Below are 16,568 nucleotides of genomic sequence, written 5' to 3'. Positions count from 1 at the left end.
AATATATATACGTCTATATGACATATATTATATGACATATATAATTTCATTTCTTTACAATAGAGAAACAACATAGAGATGACACACTATTTTGGTTTCTAAGTAGAAGCTCCTTTTAAATAGTGGCATTTTTTTCAATACACTGTTTAAGTCAAGCTCCCACTCAAGTCACGGTTTTGTTTTCCTTATTGAGTCACATTTATTCACAATGTGTGTTTGTTTGTCTCTGTTTCTTTATAATTGGATGTCTTTTGTTGTATCAATATCTTTTTTTAGTCTGCACTTCAATCTGTTCTTGTTCCTTCAAAATCGACCGCCATCTGTTATTGGTCCGTGTGGCCACACAGATGGTCCCACCTGCTTATCATCATGTGCCACCAGCAAAGGTATACAGTTAATGGAAAGAGTGTTTTTGAAGCTTTACAGAGTTAATCCAATCAGCTTGCAGAGGGCTTGACATAAGCGTTTCCAGTTCCTCTGCAGCTGGGTCCTTTGGTGGCCAAAGAGTAGTTTGCGCCTCTGTACACGAGGGGTGCCTGACCTTGGCACTGTCCCTGGGCTTCTCTTTGGCCTGCTGCCTTCAAACCTCTGGTCCCGCTGCCTGTGTGCATACCTCTGGCTGAATATTGGGTGCTTTCACCTTCTGACTCCTTCACTGCACCTGGCTCCAGAGATTTTATGCCGACGGGGTGAATCTCGCTGTGAGACCCGGACATTTTCATGGTACTGATAAGCCTTTTCTGTTTGAAATCCTGCGCGAGTTCCACTGAGATTTCAATGGAGCAGGTTGTTTGTGTGGAGCTGAGATTCTTCTCTGACCCCAGTGTAACGTTGATGGTGGCTGGAGGGCTAACACTGTTGGGCATAACACCGGGTGCCATCACGACAGTCTCACAGGGCGGAGAAGGAGAATTGCTCATGGGCACGGTTGTCTTTCCAGCCAGCACGGGGTGCCACTTGAGGAGCCCCCCTTGGTTCTGCTCACGTGTAACCACATTCCCCGCCTCAAGGTCACATGCTTGGAGAGAGGGGATGATGGGAACAGAACGGGTGCGCAGGGATGGTGGAAGGTAGGTTGTTCCCTTATCCAGACGGGTGCACGGGACCTCGGTCCATCCCTTTCTGGCTGCGAAGTGAGAGAATGAAGTCCTGCTGAGGAGGGCACCAACCTTTCCAGTGGCAGAATCACACCTTTAGGAAGAAGAGGGAATAGAAGTGGCAGGGTGAGAAAGAGAAACCAAGTAATTTAAGATTTTGACCTTTTCGCCCGAGACACTCATTTCCAAAGAGGAATAAAATACAGTTGAGATATAAAGCAAAGGCATTCTTCTGTGCTTTTTACCATTTCATTCCCCTCATAATAATCTTGCACAAACAAAATTATTATTTAGGTATTGTTTTTTCATAATCTTGTGTAATTATTTATAATCCTCGGCATGAGCAGTCTGTATTGTCGCTGCACGAATGTTTAACTGAGAAATCCCTTCTCTCACGACCGCCTCATCTGAGATTTAAGGCTTAAGCAACACAGCTGCTGGATTCCTGACCCCGGCCTGTGAGAGTATGTGGAAAAAAATGTGTCTCATTGAACATACATGTTCTAATTTTGGCTACATAATCTATCAGTTTTATAATTTGAAATTTGGGACGATTGTAGGTGTGTTTTGTGGGTGTGAGAGTCTCAGCATGTATGATGATGCATTCTGCCATCATGTATGAGTGAAGTATCACAAAAATGCGCCGACAAGCTTGAAGAGCATCATGTTCAGTGTGAAAATAATACAGCAGAGCAGGAAAACATATCCAGATTCAAATGGGTAAGTTTGTATACCAGTCGAATGTGCACAAGAGTTAATATTGTTACTGAAGACTCAATTCACACTTAGAATCACCCCGGCAAAGCCTTAGGAGACAGTCAATGTTATTGTCTGCCTTCAGAGACTGTTTGTAGCATAACCAAGTTTAAATAATTGAATTACTCTGCCACTCCTCCCTCGGTATTAGAAGGGCAAAAGCAAGCTGGAGGTAAATCCGGGAGATCAAACCATATCTAAAAATAACTCCCATTGCAAATTTTCCTTCAATTCTGTCTTTATCTGCGACGGATAAATATGTTTTGACGCTGGATAATGAAACAGACAATACTCTGAAGGGATTTGTTGTCACAAATGGAAAACACGGAAGAATATTCTCGTATTTGTTTGCTGTTTTCGCCTTTTTTTCTAAAAACACTTTTTCTGCCACACTCTGTGCCTCCATCTTTCCTTGGCTGCACTCGCATCATCTTCCTTCTGTCCTCACTTTTCCCCTCTCTCGTTCACTCAGTTTCCTTTCCACCTCCCATTTCTCATTTTCAGAGATGAGAGGGTGTATCCATGGCAACAAGGGAGAGGTGGGGGCAGGAGGAGGAGGAGGAGGAGGCTGTAAGCTCTGTAGCTTGTTGTATGGCTGGTAAGTCGAGAAATACGTCATTTCACCCTCCTGAAGGCCAGAAAAACATACTTGTCTGATGGATCTGTGAGGGAATTATCAATGGCTAATGAGATCTAAATTGTTTAACTGTGCAAACATAATCCTATCCCCAAGAAGATAGGAAGCCCCCCCTTTATTTCAGCTCTTCTCCCTCTCACTTGAAAAAGCTGTGTTGGGTTAAATTGCAGATAGCATACAGATTTTGCCTGTGATTTAAAAAAAAAAACCTATTCTCATTAGTTTCTTTAGTTTGTTTATTTGTTATTATGTGTGTGCACATGACTGTGTTTGTTAAGAGGAGAAACTGTTGTGCTCCTTGAGGATCTCCACACACAACCATAAAAAAACTGCTGAGCTCCATGGAGCTTTGTTTAAAAATGTAAATTATGGAAATAGGTCACATAAAGAGTTTGGCAGCTTGCAGTGGATCTTACAAGCCAATGCCGAGCTCAATCAGGTTGGCATGCTAATAGAAACATTGCCAGGCACTTTTAAGTGTGTGCAATGCATGAGGGACACTACTGCTTTAATGACAGACGATTCTGATAACAGTGCCATCGCTCATGTTGCAAACACTGACAGCAAATTAGGTTGTTCCTGAGTCATATGCTAAATAGCACTGCCTTACTCAGGCTTAAAGATGCTCTCTTTTGCATCCGTAAATAAAACTTAAAATAATTCATTGTTCTTTTTGTTACTTGTTTAAGAAGAGAAGCCAGCAGAACTGCTTAACATTTTGCATTATTCTACTTACTGTATGGAAACAAGCCTTTCAATGAGCAGTGAAATATCAATATTTTCAAGATTTGGTACAAGTTACGTAACAAGCTGCCTTATTCATAATGTGAACTCTTCCAGGCAAGAAGAAAAGTTTTAACTAACGTGAAATACTTTGTCTTTACATGGCTCATCTCTTCCCTCCCCAAGGACGAACATCCGTCTTTTATAACAAATGTGTCAGAGAGGATTTTACATCAAGCTATTTATTTTTGATCCACGCCAGCGAGGATCATCTGACTGTATTTTTAAAATGTGTAAGTTATTTTAAGCCCCCAGATAGCCAACTGGCTCTGCCAAAAGTCCTCCCTACATTTAATGCTTCATGAAACAGTGCCAGTAGCTGTGCTTCACTTTTGATAGCCATGAAAATAGGGCAACTCCCTGTCCTTACTCGACATCAGGATGAGCATGAGGAGAATTCAAGATGTGTCGATGTCTGAAATATCCTTTGCAATCTGTAGTCTTCTATAAGGCTGCAGTCGCCTGATATGGCTTCGTGTTTAGTTTTTAATGTGATGTGATAGTTTATTTAAAATGCAAACCATGAAGCTTCCACATAATGCTCAAGCATGAGCCAAAATCAACTCATTCTGGACATGTTAAAATTCATGTGAACTCGTGCATCATCTGGTAATTAGCTTTGGCACTGTTGTTGTATTACCCTGATAAAATCCTGCAGATAAAACACGTTTTCATTCACAGCAACAACCCAACAACCCCATTTCCCCAGCACCATGATACTGAGCAGTTGGGATCAAGTGTGTTCTCCAAATTAATTGTGACAGTCCCAGTAGCAGAAGATCTCATTTATTTCCCTGGATCAGATCTCGTAAGCTAGTTCAAGGATTTGAACTGTGAGCATTTGAGCCATAAACTCATTTCTCCCAAATTTATCCTCCTGCCACTCCAACTTAACCTCAGTTAGTCCTGGGGTCAGTAACACTGAACCAGTTATCTGACATCAGTGTGGACAGGGGCAAAGAGAATTTCATCTTTGAGGATCAAAGAAACATAACAAAACTAACATAAGAGGACGAAAAAGGTTCACCTTCTTAAGGACTCCATATCTGCTGACTCATCCTCCTGCAAGTGTTTGTAGATATGGCAATTCACTCTGGATCCATCAATGGGATTTGTAGATATCTTGTGTTTCCCTCTGGAAATGGGTGGGGTCCTGAAGTAATTAGTCTCCTTCCGTTGTCGGGCAGGACTAAGTGAAAGGGAACTACTCCTGTAACCAGAAGGGAAACCAATAAGATGACGGATTTAACACACCACTTTACAAAAGTTGCCAACATTTAAACAGCACTCACTAATTCATTTATCTTATCAAATGTATCTCATCTCCTGTGTTCATTGATGTTTAATTGACTGGACCAGACTGTCCTTTCTATTTGATGTTTGAGTAAATAAAAAAAGAGTATCATATTCCACATTCCATGGACTCAGGGTAATAATGACCTTGGTATTGAAGTCTAACCATCAGACTGGGGGTGTGAGAAGAATAGTAATTTACTAGTAAGCAACACAAATTACATACGCATTGTATAATTGGAGAGAAAGAATTGTGGTAGCACAAGACTAAAGAGTCTACATGCTAGCAGCTCTGTAAGGCTGTAATTAGGCACAGGAATGCTTTGACCTAAATGCTAACATTAGCATGCTACAGTATGATACTCACTGTGACAATGCTAATAACATGCTCAAGATCATCAGATAATATCTATACACAGATATTTGTGTATGAAGCAAAGTAGTTGCAACACATTGGCTGACATGCAATCTCTGAAAATATCACTTATCATATGACAACCATTTAGCTTTTGATGTCATCTGAACTTGGATCTGGTTGCTAATGTGACTCTATTTGCTGTTGCACCCTGGGGCTAAATTGTCACCACACAGATAGCTGATTAGCAGGTAATATGCTAACATTTGCTAATTAGCACTAACCATAAGTACCAAAAGATGTGAAGGTCATTAGTCTTGCAGGTATTTGGTAATAAACCAAAGTATGGGGACATTTTAATTTCAAACTGTTGATGGTGCTGGATCAAAAGTAATCACCAAAGTCATTACAACAGATACTCTATATGGACCTCGAATATATTTCAAATGACCATGAATGACCACCATTGCCATCCATAGAGCCACAGAGCTTGAATGCCTAAAATGAAAGTACTTCTGGAACAAAACACTGCTTTAATGATTCTTTGTGTGAAATGCTGAAGCTAAAGAGCTTACAAGGGCATGAAAATGACCAGACTGTATCTATCTGGCTGCCACAAGGGATCGAAGCAGCAGTTTTTAGAACCTTTACTTCCTGCCTAGAAACACTGTTTTAAAATTGTTCTGTGGGCAGCAGGTGGTCGACTTCAAAGCAGATCCCTGTACATCTGCAACAATAAAACCAGGAGATCAAATGTGAATCAAAGTTATACAGTGATATACTGCAATCTGATTTGTGAGTACTGTATATAATTCAAGAACAAACTCCGACAGCACTATGACTATGAAATAGAGAATTTCAATTTATTTGAATACATTTCAGAACTGTAGCTGCCTTGTTTATCCCCTGCTGCTGTTTCTTTTGTGAGCAATAGTGCACTTGATTGTGTCAGTTTAACTGAACAACAGAAACAACTTATTATTACTGCTGAGTGGAAAAACTTGTTTGTAGTGAAGCACTAAACACAATCAGCGTCACACATTCTTCCAGCTAGATTTTGGCTTTTGGAATTGCAGCAGCCACACATTAAAATAGTATAAGTATGAAGTGGTGGACTGTGTTTGAATGTTAATCAAGATGTCCAAGACTTTCTAGCTTGTCCTTCAACTGAACTCCCTCATTCATTTTACTTCATGCAGTAAACTAAAAAGTCCAGTAGAGGCCTGGTTATTCATTAAGAGTTGACTGGAACACTGTGCAAAAATATTCAGCTATAATGATTTCCCAAATGTCTGTGGCTGTGGAACAATAACCATGGCTAATGTTGGCTCTAGTCTTCACTAGCATTTGTATCGACTGATGTTGTAAAAAGTTGATATGAATAAAGCAGAATGATGTCAGTTTTGTTGGCTGATATTTTAATTAGGATTAACTAAAGGCTGTTTTCGTGGACAAAATCAGCACACTGTTGTAATTATTGAGTGTAAAATGTTAAAGGTCTAAAATTGAAAGGCAGTTGCTTATCTCTACAATTCACCACAACATTTACATCCTCCTGATATTTAATGGGTAAGCCTGACTGTGCGAGCAATCGAGCACATATGTTGAGTCCTTAATACTCAGAAAGAGAGAAGGAAGACGCCACAGATACCCTGACACAGCACTTCTTATGTATGCAACGCATATGGAAAAACTTGTGCTTGACTTAAGGAATATTGATTAGTTAGAATAGTTCCTTCATAATCCAATCATGACAATTGAATCTTGATAACTGATCAGATTTCACAATATAACAAATTACAACAGTGATTGACTAGTAGCAGTGTGATGTTATACATGGACTTGGATCAGGATATGCTGGCAAAGAAATTTAGAAATATGCTTGGGAACAGACGGAACAGATGAGTTGTGCTGGTCAGGTTATTCAGAATGTATCAGAAGTGGAAATGATTGCTTCAAAATGATTGATTTGTTCCTTTTTACCCACTGTCATGTATTGTACAAGAAGCACTGTGCTAGACATAAAGTGTTATTTCATAAATGCAAGACACATGGCTCTGGGGATGTCTGTCACTTTACGGATGATAATCTACTGGCTGTTCCTCTAGCGCTACCATGAGGTCAAACATTTACATAAACATTGTTTGACCAAATACCTGCAAAACTAAAAGCTTAACATCCGTTGCATCTCTCACATGCTAAATATCAGGCCTTCTTCTTCTATATCTACGCAAACTATTTTACAATGGCACCGTTGGCTTAGGACAGGACAACTGTGAAGACTTTAAAGCAGTCTTTTCCAAAGTTAGAGGACCGGAAAAAAACACATTCACGCTTTCTGGCTGAGGTAACGTTGAGTGCGTTTTCTGTGATTCCTTCATTCTTGGTCATGTGAATTATTGATGTATTCTTGTTAGTGTCGGTCCCAGGAAGACAAAAAATTTTGGGGTCTGGAGCTATAAAAGTTTTGGAACCCCTGGTTTAAAGACGTATGGCAGTTTCAGTGATTTATGTGATGTCTACATTGTATAAGCAAAATCCTAGTTCAACAGATATACTTTGCATTCAAGTATGCACATACTCCAGTTATAAAGCCTATGATACACAAGTAACCTTTTGCACCAGTATTGACGGGCAATATTGACATCTTTTTAGGAGGCATTTCTCCTGATAGCTCAAAATGGGGTCTACTTTTTTCAGGTCAATAGATGAAAGCATCTCAACATCATCCATCACATTCTCGTTCTCCCCTGCCTCTTCTACTCTGAGAACAAGCTGAAGAGATGATTGACTGTCAGCTGCCCCCATAAAGCATCTGCATGACACAGAGAATAAAAAGCCAGGACGAGTTTGCACCGCAGACACACATGAAAAACTTTTGGAAAATTTTTACTTTGCGACACAGTGGCGGTCCAGCAAAACAGTGAACAACTGGTACCTCAGTGGGGTTTACATTGAAGCTGTCATCACATTCAACCTAGTCTTGCTTTGCCAGCTCCAGCACTGGAATAGAGTCTGGCTACCCTAGATGGAAAAAATGCTCTGGCTTGTTCTCATCAGATGCAGCGAAAGTACTGTACCTTTGGAAAATAAGGACAGAATAGAAGTGAAAACTTGATGGTCTGTGACCTGGATTTAGGAACATAGCAGTATGTCGTTCTTGCGGATATTGATTCAATTGTTGTCACAGAAGCTTGTGGGAAACAGGTGCATGCTGTTGCCAGAGGGAAAATATTAAAAAGTTTAGAGTTTACATTTTTTTAATTTTAAAGTTTAAAAGAGGTGGCAAATCAATATTGGATGTGAGAGTTGAGATGAAGTCTAGCCTTTTTACCAGGTGTGTTCACAAGTTGTTTTAGTCCTGAAGCTGCAAGCCCAGACTCAATATAGACTAGCTAAATGTAAGTTAATAGTTTGCCAGTTGTTGTTGTGAAGGAGAAAAGTAACACACAGATCGCAGAAGGGAGGGAAAAGGGACTGTCGTGCCATACTACTCCAACTATGTTCAACCAGACATCTAAAAACTCCCTCTGCCGTTTCAAGCACACGCCCACACACGCCCACACGCACGCAAGCACGCAAGCACGCAAGCACGCACTCTAATTACTGCACATTCTGTACTGTATGTGCTAGCTACAGACGAATGTTAATGGTTTGTCTAATGCACACAACAATGTAATGAGACAATGAAATGTGTGAAGCCTCATGCACAGACTGTTCTCAGAACACTCTTATCAGATTGCTTCCAATGCTGCTGAACACCATCAGATCATGTGAATGGTAGATATTTACCTGCAATCAAACATTTCTAGTCATTTACCAACAACAAGTGTTAACATAGGGCCATTGTACCACGTCATATACTCACATCCATGTCTTCGTCTGAGGATTTGAAAGGGCAGCATTTGATAATGACTGCTGTGATCACAAAGCATAACACCTTTCCGAAATCCCTCTAAACATGATGTTGTTAATTTTGTTGAATATTCTGTCATTTGAAGGATGGCTTGAAAGGAATTCCATTCAATCAATGTTTAACTCTGCACATTAAAAGCTTCTCCTCAGGATGTCTCCTTTTCAGTGTGCAAAATGTCAATTCAGAATGTACCTGAGCACATTTTTAATCACTTAGCACAATTTACTGGACACGTCATGTAAATAAAGACATCTTCTTTCCCAACATTTTTGAGAGCTATGCACACAGGCAAACTTATGGTGTTGGTGATGTATCCATTAACACAGTGGCTCACACTTATAATCAGCATAAATCTTTCAGTGTTACAAATGCTCAGTTTATTATTTGGAGGTCTATATTTTCTACAGTATTGCAGGATGATTACATTACTTACTTGGCTTCCTCACATATCTAAATATAGTAAAAGGTATGAAACAAGAGATAAAGAGGAATAAGAGGATTGTCACCTGAAGCGTTTCCCTTTGGACAGTGCTTTGCTGAAAATAGGAGGAGCTGATTTTGATGTGCCTGGTGCCGTGCCGTTACCCTTAACAGACAATCCGTGTGAACTACCGCTCTGCAAAAAAAGAAAAAGGATAGAGCATACAGTAAGGAGTAAAACATGGCAATTGTTGCTTCAGGATATATATTGGTCATTATCCTCATGCAATGAAAAAGACACAGAAATGTAGTTTCTTTATTAGCCTAGATTCATTTGTTATGTTGATCAAAAACAACATGGTCAGTACATGTTGCTGAGGGAACCCAGGGGATGTGTAAGCAATTATGTAAGTCAACACAGGAAATAAGCCCAGGGTACAATACATAATGCTGGGGATACTGTATGTGGCTTAGCAGCAAGTCCCAAGACAGGTTGAGGATGTACTCCGCTGATGTACCCCCCTTTAGTCAGGCAGAGAGTCTTTAATTACACTTTACATTTTAAACTGCAGATAAAGAGGGGACACTGTGAATAAACTCCACTATGGCTCTCACAGCACTGTCTATGCACTAAAGCATTAATCCCACTCAAAGATTACATTAATGGTTTCCTAAAGAATTTCCCCCCTCAACTCTTATCAAAATTAACACTATTATCTTACAGCAGGCCCCAGACAGAACCCTGGCACAGGGACCATGAATGCCCCAAGAACACTCCTGTGAGACACTAAGTCATGAGATAATACTGTTATTCCAGTCAAAGTACTTCACATGCTGCACTTTCTCTCTGTCTCATTTTATATCATTAAAGCAACTGCGTGTGACTCAGTGCTCGTTCATGGTTTTTACTCCTGATATGCCTCTTTTTGTCCCTTGCACCCCTGATTCCCATAGGGAGCTGTTACTGCTGTTCACTAGTTTTGTGAGAAAATAGGATCATTTTGGCCACCTTCTCATATGCCCTGCAGGTAGAGAATGCCTCACTTTCTGAAACAATTACTGTGGCAAAGTTTCCCAAAGGATGGTATCTATGTCAGGGGATAAAATAAATAGCTTGTGGCAGACACTGGCAGACCTGCATGGCGTAACCCATTTCACTTGTTCACTCCTATCTCACTTTTGCCTTGTTACATGCCACTTGTGAAAGCCTTGCATAAACACAACATGGATTAATTTCAAGGGGAGACAAAGGGAAAATACAGGAGAAAAATCTATAAATATGTTGACTATCAACTACATAACAAGGAAAAAGGTAAACCTATGCATTCAGAGCAGCATTAATCCTCCCTGGATTACCATCAAATCACAGGTCCTGAACTGTGCATAATGGGATTTTTGACCTTTTATTCTCCACGAAGGACATACCTTGGGTTAAAAGTAGCACAAACCACCAGAAGATGGAGTTTACTGCTCAAACTGAGCTATGTGGCAATGTGACTGCCACTGACAATTTAGGCTCTACCTGACTAAAATGTTAATCAGGTGTGTTAGAATTATATACTGACATTCACATTAGCATTGAGTTTGCAACTGTTGACAGTATTATTCATTTCTAAACTGCACTGGCCTGTCCTCTTATTAATCATGGAGCTATCCGCAGAAGCTTACATATCATCCACAGTGCTGTCACAACACTTGCTGAACAAGTGGCTAATATTCATCCTCCATTCTCTGTTTATATTGACATCCTCTTAATACTCTTATGGAACTGTTGTTTTTTTGTTTTTTTTTACAGCTGTGATAAAAAAAACAACAACTTCAAGAGACATAGTTTCATGCATATTTTTTTTTTTTAATTGTAAAGCAGGTGGAGGTGCTATATAAATACTGTGAAAGTATCAAAAGGCTCAATCCACAGAGAAATACACACTGTATTCAGTCTGTATTCAGAAATAGTTCCTTTGAACGAGCCGTCAGGGCTTATGTACTGTTGTGATGTCACAACTATACTATATATATAGGTAAAAAATGCCACTACAGTGCCGTTACAGTTATTCACCGAATGTAGTTGTGCCAAGAGTGAGAAGACCCAGAAACACTTAACAATCAAAGCAGGCTGTACTTTTTCAGGAGGGGGGCTTACAGAGACAGGGGCTATAAAGGAGTGTTTCAGACATTGTCAATAAAGGTATCTGCAGACAGACAGTTTGAGGAAAATATTAGTTTTGAAAATAAAAGCATTTCAATTGCTAGAAGAAACCCAAAATACAACTGAAAATGAAAATAATATGAAACCTTTAACCCTTTCAGATGTTTAGACTTTACAAAAATAAATATTGATCCTTTGCTTAGGTACTTAAGTACTTCTGCTAGTACGTGTTGTACATCTGATAACATAATCAGAAATCATCTTCAAAAAGCCTTTGGTATCCACAAATTGGTGCTTGCTTGGTGTAAGAAAACCTCAGAGTATTAGTAAAATCGACTTTGGTGTGAAAGAACCGAGCCTCGCGGCACACCGGAGCTTTTATTACAATATTCTGAGGTTACAATTCTGTGGATTTTCATACAAGAGGCTCTGTTCTGTGGTCCACATCATTCTCTACACCCATGAAGTATTCATACACTATTCTCACCAGTAGCCTTGCATCATTCCTGAGGGTGACCCAGTCTCTTCTTAGAGTTCAGCTAGTTAGTTACCTCCAGCTTCCGGCTGAAGGGAATTGAGTTTTTCTGTCTTCCCAGCCTGTGTGCTCCTATTCCTTTATGTTGGTGCATGTCTGTTTCAGTGCAGTGTCTCTCATGGGTGTATCCTCTATCTCTTCTTACTTGAGATATAATCTTATTGCCACAGATGAGATGTGAGGGGGGGACCTAGTATGCTTTTCCTTAGTTGCTGTTAAATATATATATTGTTACAATGTCGAGTGTTCATATTAAACTTGGCAAAAGCATCAAATTATGAGATAAACGTATGAAAAAGTAATCCTGGTGTCCTTAACTGTCCTGAACGCTCTTTTCTAACAACACGCCGGTTCAAGTCCCTGTGTGGACCATGAATGGAGTGTGGAGTGGAGCCAGTTCATCGCCTGGACACTGCCGAGGTGCTGTTGAACAAGGCACCGAACCCCCAACTGCTCGGGGCGCTGAACCATTGGCAGCCCCCTCGCTCTGACATCTCTCCATTAATTGCATGTATAAAGGACCTGTTTGTGCATGTGTGTATTTCGGGCCTGTGTGTGTAACCTGCATAATAATAATAACAGAGTGAAAACATTGAATTAATAAAGGAATTCTTCTTCAAAGACTCATCAACAAAGCCCAATACGCAGTATGGTTTTCGGCTAAGCTTATGCTAAAAGACGGGACTTTATTCCCTTATCCCTGATGGTCCACTGCTAAGGATGTGTAGCTTCCTGCTGAACATGTCCAGGTGTGTAGTGTTTTGTTTAAAAAGCATTATTTGTGATTATTGACAGCAGAAAGTGCAGCTTTATTCCCTTACAGTCCACTGCTAGCGACAGGTAGCTTCATGATGACGCAATACAAAGCTGTAATGTTGGTTCATGTCCAGTCGTGCAGTGTTTGGTTTGGAAAGACTATATACTATATACACTATATACTTCTGCAGTAGTACAGAGATGAAGAATGGATTAGCCGAGCGGAGACCCAGAAGTACTGACCATTCAGAACAGACTGGACTTTTCCGAGAGGGGCACTTAAAGAGACAGCCACTGACACAGGGCTAATACAGGTGCAGCAGCCATTAGCGGTATGAGAAAATAAAGTGTTCTTTGAACATTAAAGCATATAAACACATTGTAGTAGAAACACATGCATTTATAAACCTGTGAACAAGTATACTAGGTCCCACTATGCAATTACATTTCCATTTGTCCTTTGATTTAAAAGTGCCTTGAAACAATTACTATCCTTTATGCCTCGGTTCACAGGTTTGCAGATTTATAGTTAATTCAGAAGCGTGTGCAATTCACATAGCTATTCACATGGCAAATCAAACTCTGAATTACAGATGGAGGGAACATATGCACAGGAATGTTCTCCAGATGTGCAAATACGTATAGGTATTTGCGTTAACAGATGGATGGAGACACACACACACACACACACACACACACACACACACACACACACACACACACACACACACACACACACACACACACACACACACACACACACACACACACACACACACACACACACACACACAAACAAACATATATATGTAGAAATGCAGAAAGAGTCAGGGCAGGTGCACATAGTAAATACACATAGTATAGAGACAGTGCAGGTGCCCAGGTGTCTATTTTAAAAAGGCGCATAGGGTTTAGTAACTTGAGTTGGCTCAGAGCTGTAGCATTGCTGCAGAAAGCATTGTGTAACAATGATATCAGCATATAAGTCAGCACACTATAAGGGAAATTGTCTTGGTCTATAACGCCTGAGTTCAGGAAGTCAACATATTTTACGGGAGGTTTATGATCCTTGCATCAGCTGGAAGACACTGACCAAAATGGACTTCAGATTCATCCTCCCCTCTGCACCTGCCTTGACAGAGCCAGCATGTTGTTAACAGCTCACTGCGCTCATCCTCACAGCCTCAGACACACACACAGAGAGAAAACACTGCGTTCCTAGTTATGCAGCAAATATTTTGAGCCTCTTTAAAACCATGCTGCTCTGTTTCTCGTTGTAGAGGTTTTTTGTTTTCATTTTGTCAGTTTAACTTATCCTTTAAAGAAAACCCAGAGAACTTGTAGGACTGCACCACCCACAGCGCATGTCCTCTCCCTAGCTGTTTGCAAGCTGAGGGAGTGGGTGGAGAAGCAGTGGTCTGGGGTCGATGTGTCAAATCTGTGGAAAAATAGGTTTCACTTGTTAATCTTTCCCTGGTCTGTTCAGCTCATGCCCCCTCCTGGGTTCTTGCCAGTGATCTTTCCCATCATACCTTTAGCTTCCTTCACGCTGTTCTATTATAGCTTGTGTTTCTGGGTTATTACTGTCTTTTATTTTTTTGCCTCCTTCCTGGCCTTCTCCCTGTGTCCAGCTCTGAAAGCATTTTCTGGCTGGATACAATGTTTCACTACACACTGAGCTCTCATAGACTGCTGTCACCACATTGTCATATTGATGGTGGTAATATAATATCCTGCTATTGTACTATGGGACAAAAGACCTGCATTTGACTGAAATATGTTAAACTGGGCTCCGGTGTGCTGAGACTGGTTTGGCGTCAGTGGAAGGATTTTTGTGCAGAGCAAAATCACATGTTGTGTTCTGTCTAATTTGAAACTCATGGACTTAAACACAGCTACCTAACAGCTTAGGGTTGTCAAAAAAAAAAATCGATACTCTGAAAGATAATCAATGCTAAAAATTAGTATCGGATTAGATACTAAAACAAGACAGAAGCTAGCTCATCTTTTTGAGCATATGATGACTAGTTCACATTAAGCTGACTGAACACAGCTAGTGCTGGACCTTCGCTACCAGTCTTAGTAGAAAATGAACAAAGTGAAGGTGCCGTTTGGTAGTATTTAGCAAATGAGGCTTACGACCAGGGAAGGCTTATGATGTAAAGCTAGCGGCTAGGGTCTAATAATAAACAGTAACGTTCACGTCTGAGCTAAGCAGCTAACATCATGAGTCCTGCCTGTCTGACGTTAAGAGACATTCATTTAACAGGATGACACAATCAGATGTGTCAACCAGCGGCAAGACAGAAACAGTGGCAGCCTGATATACCAACTCTATTTTAATCAGCAACGATAATATGGAGCCAAGTCAACCGAATAACAAAAGATGATAAGCCGAGATACAGCTGAATACATTAGCATGGACCAGATCCCTGTTTACGCTGTGGAGTAACCTGACTAACAACAACTTATTCACCAATTGAATCCAAGGTTTAACCTCCTTTATGGAATCATTTCATTTACACAGAAATACCTGAGCTATACAACACAATAGAACAAACTAGAGTTTGAAAATAGTTGTCTTATTTATATATATACCCTACAGTTATGCATTTTCTTACTTATTTTCACTACGTCAGACAACTTTTTAAAATTGTTGTTATTGATGTTGTTTGTATTTTTATGAGGAATTACTGGCAACTACAAATACGACTGTGTCTAAAGCAAACATGACTACATTCCTTGACATACATATTTAAAGGTCCCAATTTGTAAAAAGTGAGGTCGTCATGTGTTTTATTTACAAAGCAAATCGAGGTGCTATAAATACTGTGCAAGTATCAAAACACTCAATCCACGGAGAAATGCACACAGCCTGTTTTCAGAAACTGTGCCTTTAAACGAGCCATCAGGTCTTCTGTACGGTTGTGATGTCACAACTATAATATATTCAAAAGACCCAAATACGCTGCCCAACCAGAGCAGACTGGGCTTTTTCCGTGAGTAGGGCTTAAAGAGACAGGTGCTAAAAAAGAGCGTTTCAGACAGAGGGAGTGTGTGAACCTGAAAATTAGCAAAATATGACTCCTTTACTTGAGTCATTCAAATTGCAGACAATGTGAAGTATTAATTTATGTATTGCTGTATCAATTTGTGAGTGTCAACACCTTGAGATTTCCACATCTATAAAGAGGAGAAGCACATTAGCACATGCATCAACAATGACAGAAAGCTGCACACTGAGCAACAACAAACCACTGAAATAGTCTTTCATTGCAAAGACAAAGTATGCACACAGTTCCATTCTTCTATTGTCAAAGATGATGCATTCAGAAAAGTGCTAATGTGTTATGGCGATTGCACTCATTTGATGAGACCTTTATAATGTGCACCAGGTTGCAATTACCTTGGGATTCTGTGGAGACATCAGCCTTATCAGTGCCATCTACATCCTCTGCTATGAATGTGTAGGTCAGTTCTCTCTCCTGCAGTGACTGCCACTGCAGGCGCTGGTGGCTTCTAATTAATTTCAAGCTACTTTTTTTCTTTCAAGTCTACACCCTGCCATTTCTTTTTACTTAAAGCAGGGGGTTGTCGTTGTTTGTCACTTTTCTTTGTGATGAATCGCATCCCAAATTAGATTTCACTCCTTTGGCTCACACTGTTTCTCTCCAAAATATCTCAGTGTTTTGGCTCATCATTAATCAATGCGTTAATCTCACAACTCTCCATCCTAATGCTAATTTTTACCTCTTCACAATCTATTTTTTGTTACTAGAAGGAAGTCCCATTAGCAAAAAAATCGAAATTTTCAATACAGCAAGTGAACGCACCAAAAATACAGATTTAGGTGTAAAATAAAGATACGGTT

The 16,568-nt window shown here is 40.1% G+C and overlaps 1 protein-coding gene across 1 annotated transcript in view; it reads right to left on the bottom strand.

Annotated features, from left to right (window-relative positions):
• Window positions 1-341: 341 nt before the first annotated feature.
• nrg3b (neuregulin 3b) overlaps window positions 342-16,568 on the bottom strand; it is a 193,747-nt gene continuing 177,520 nt past the window's right edge. The window contains exons 7-9 of the mRNA XM_083932403.1: window positions 9,344-9,453; window positions 4,301-4,483; window positions 342-1,191 (exon numbers count right to left, since the gene is read on the bottom strand). Of these exons, the coding sequence (XP_083788529.1) occupies window positions 438-1,191; window positions 4,301-4,483; window positions 9,344-9,453 (1,047 nt within the window). The 3' untranslated portion in view covers window positions 342-437. The remainder of the gene's footprint in view (window positions 1,192-4,300; window positions 4,484-9,343; window positions 9,454-16,568) is intronic.

The sequence above is a fragment of the Echiichthys vipera genome, assembly GCF_963691815.1.
Source record: "Echiichthys vipera genome assembly, chromosome: 18".
NCBI classification, from domain to species: Eukaryota; Metazoa; Chordata; class Actinopteri; order Perciformes; family Trachinidae; genus Echiichthys; species Echiichthys vipera.
This window is presented reverse-complemented; position numbering and strand designations above follow the sequence as displayed.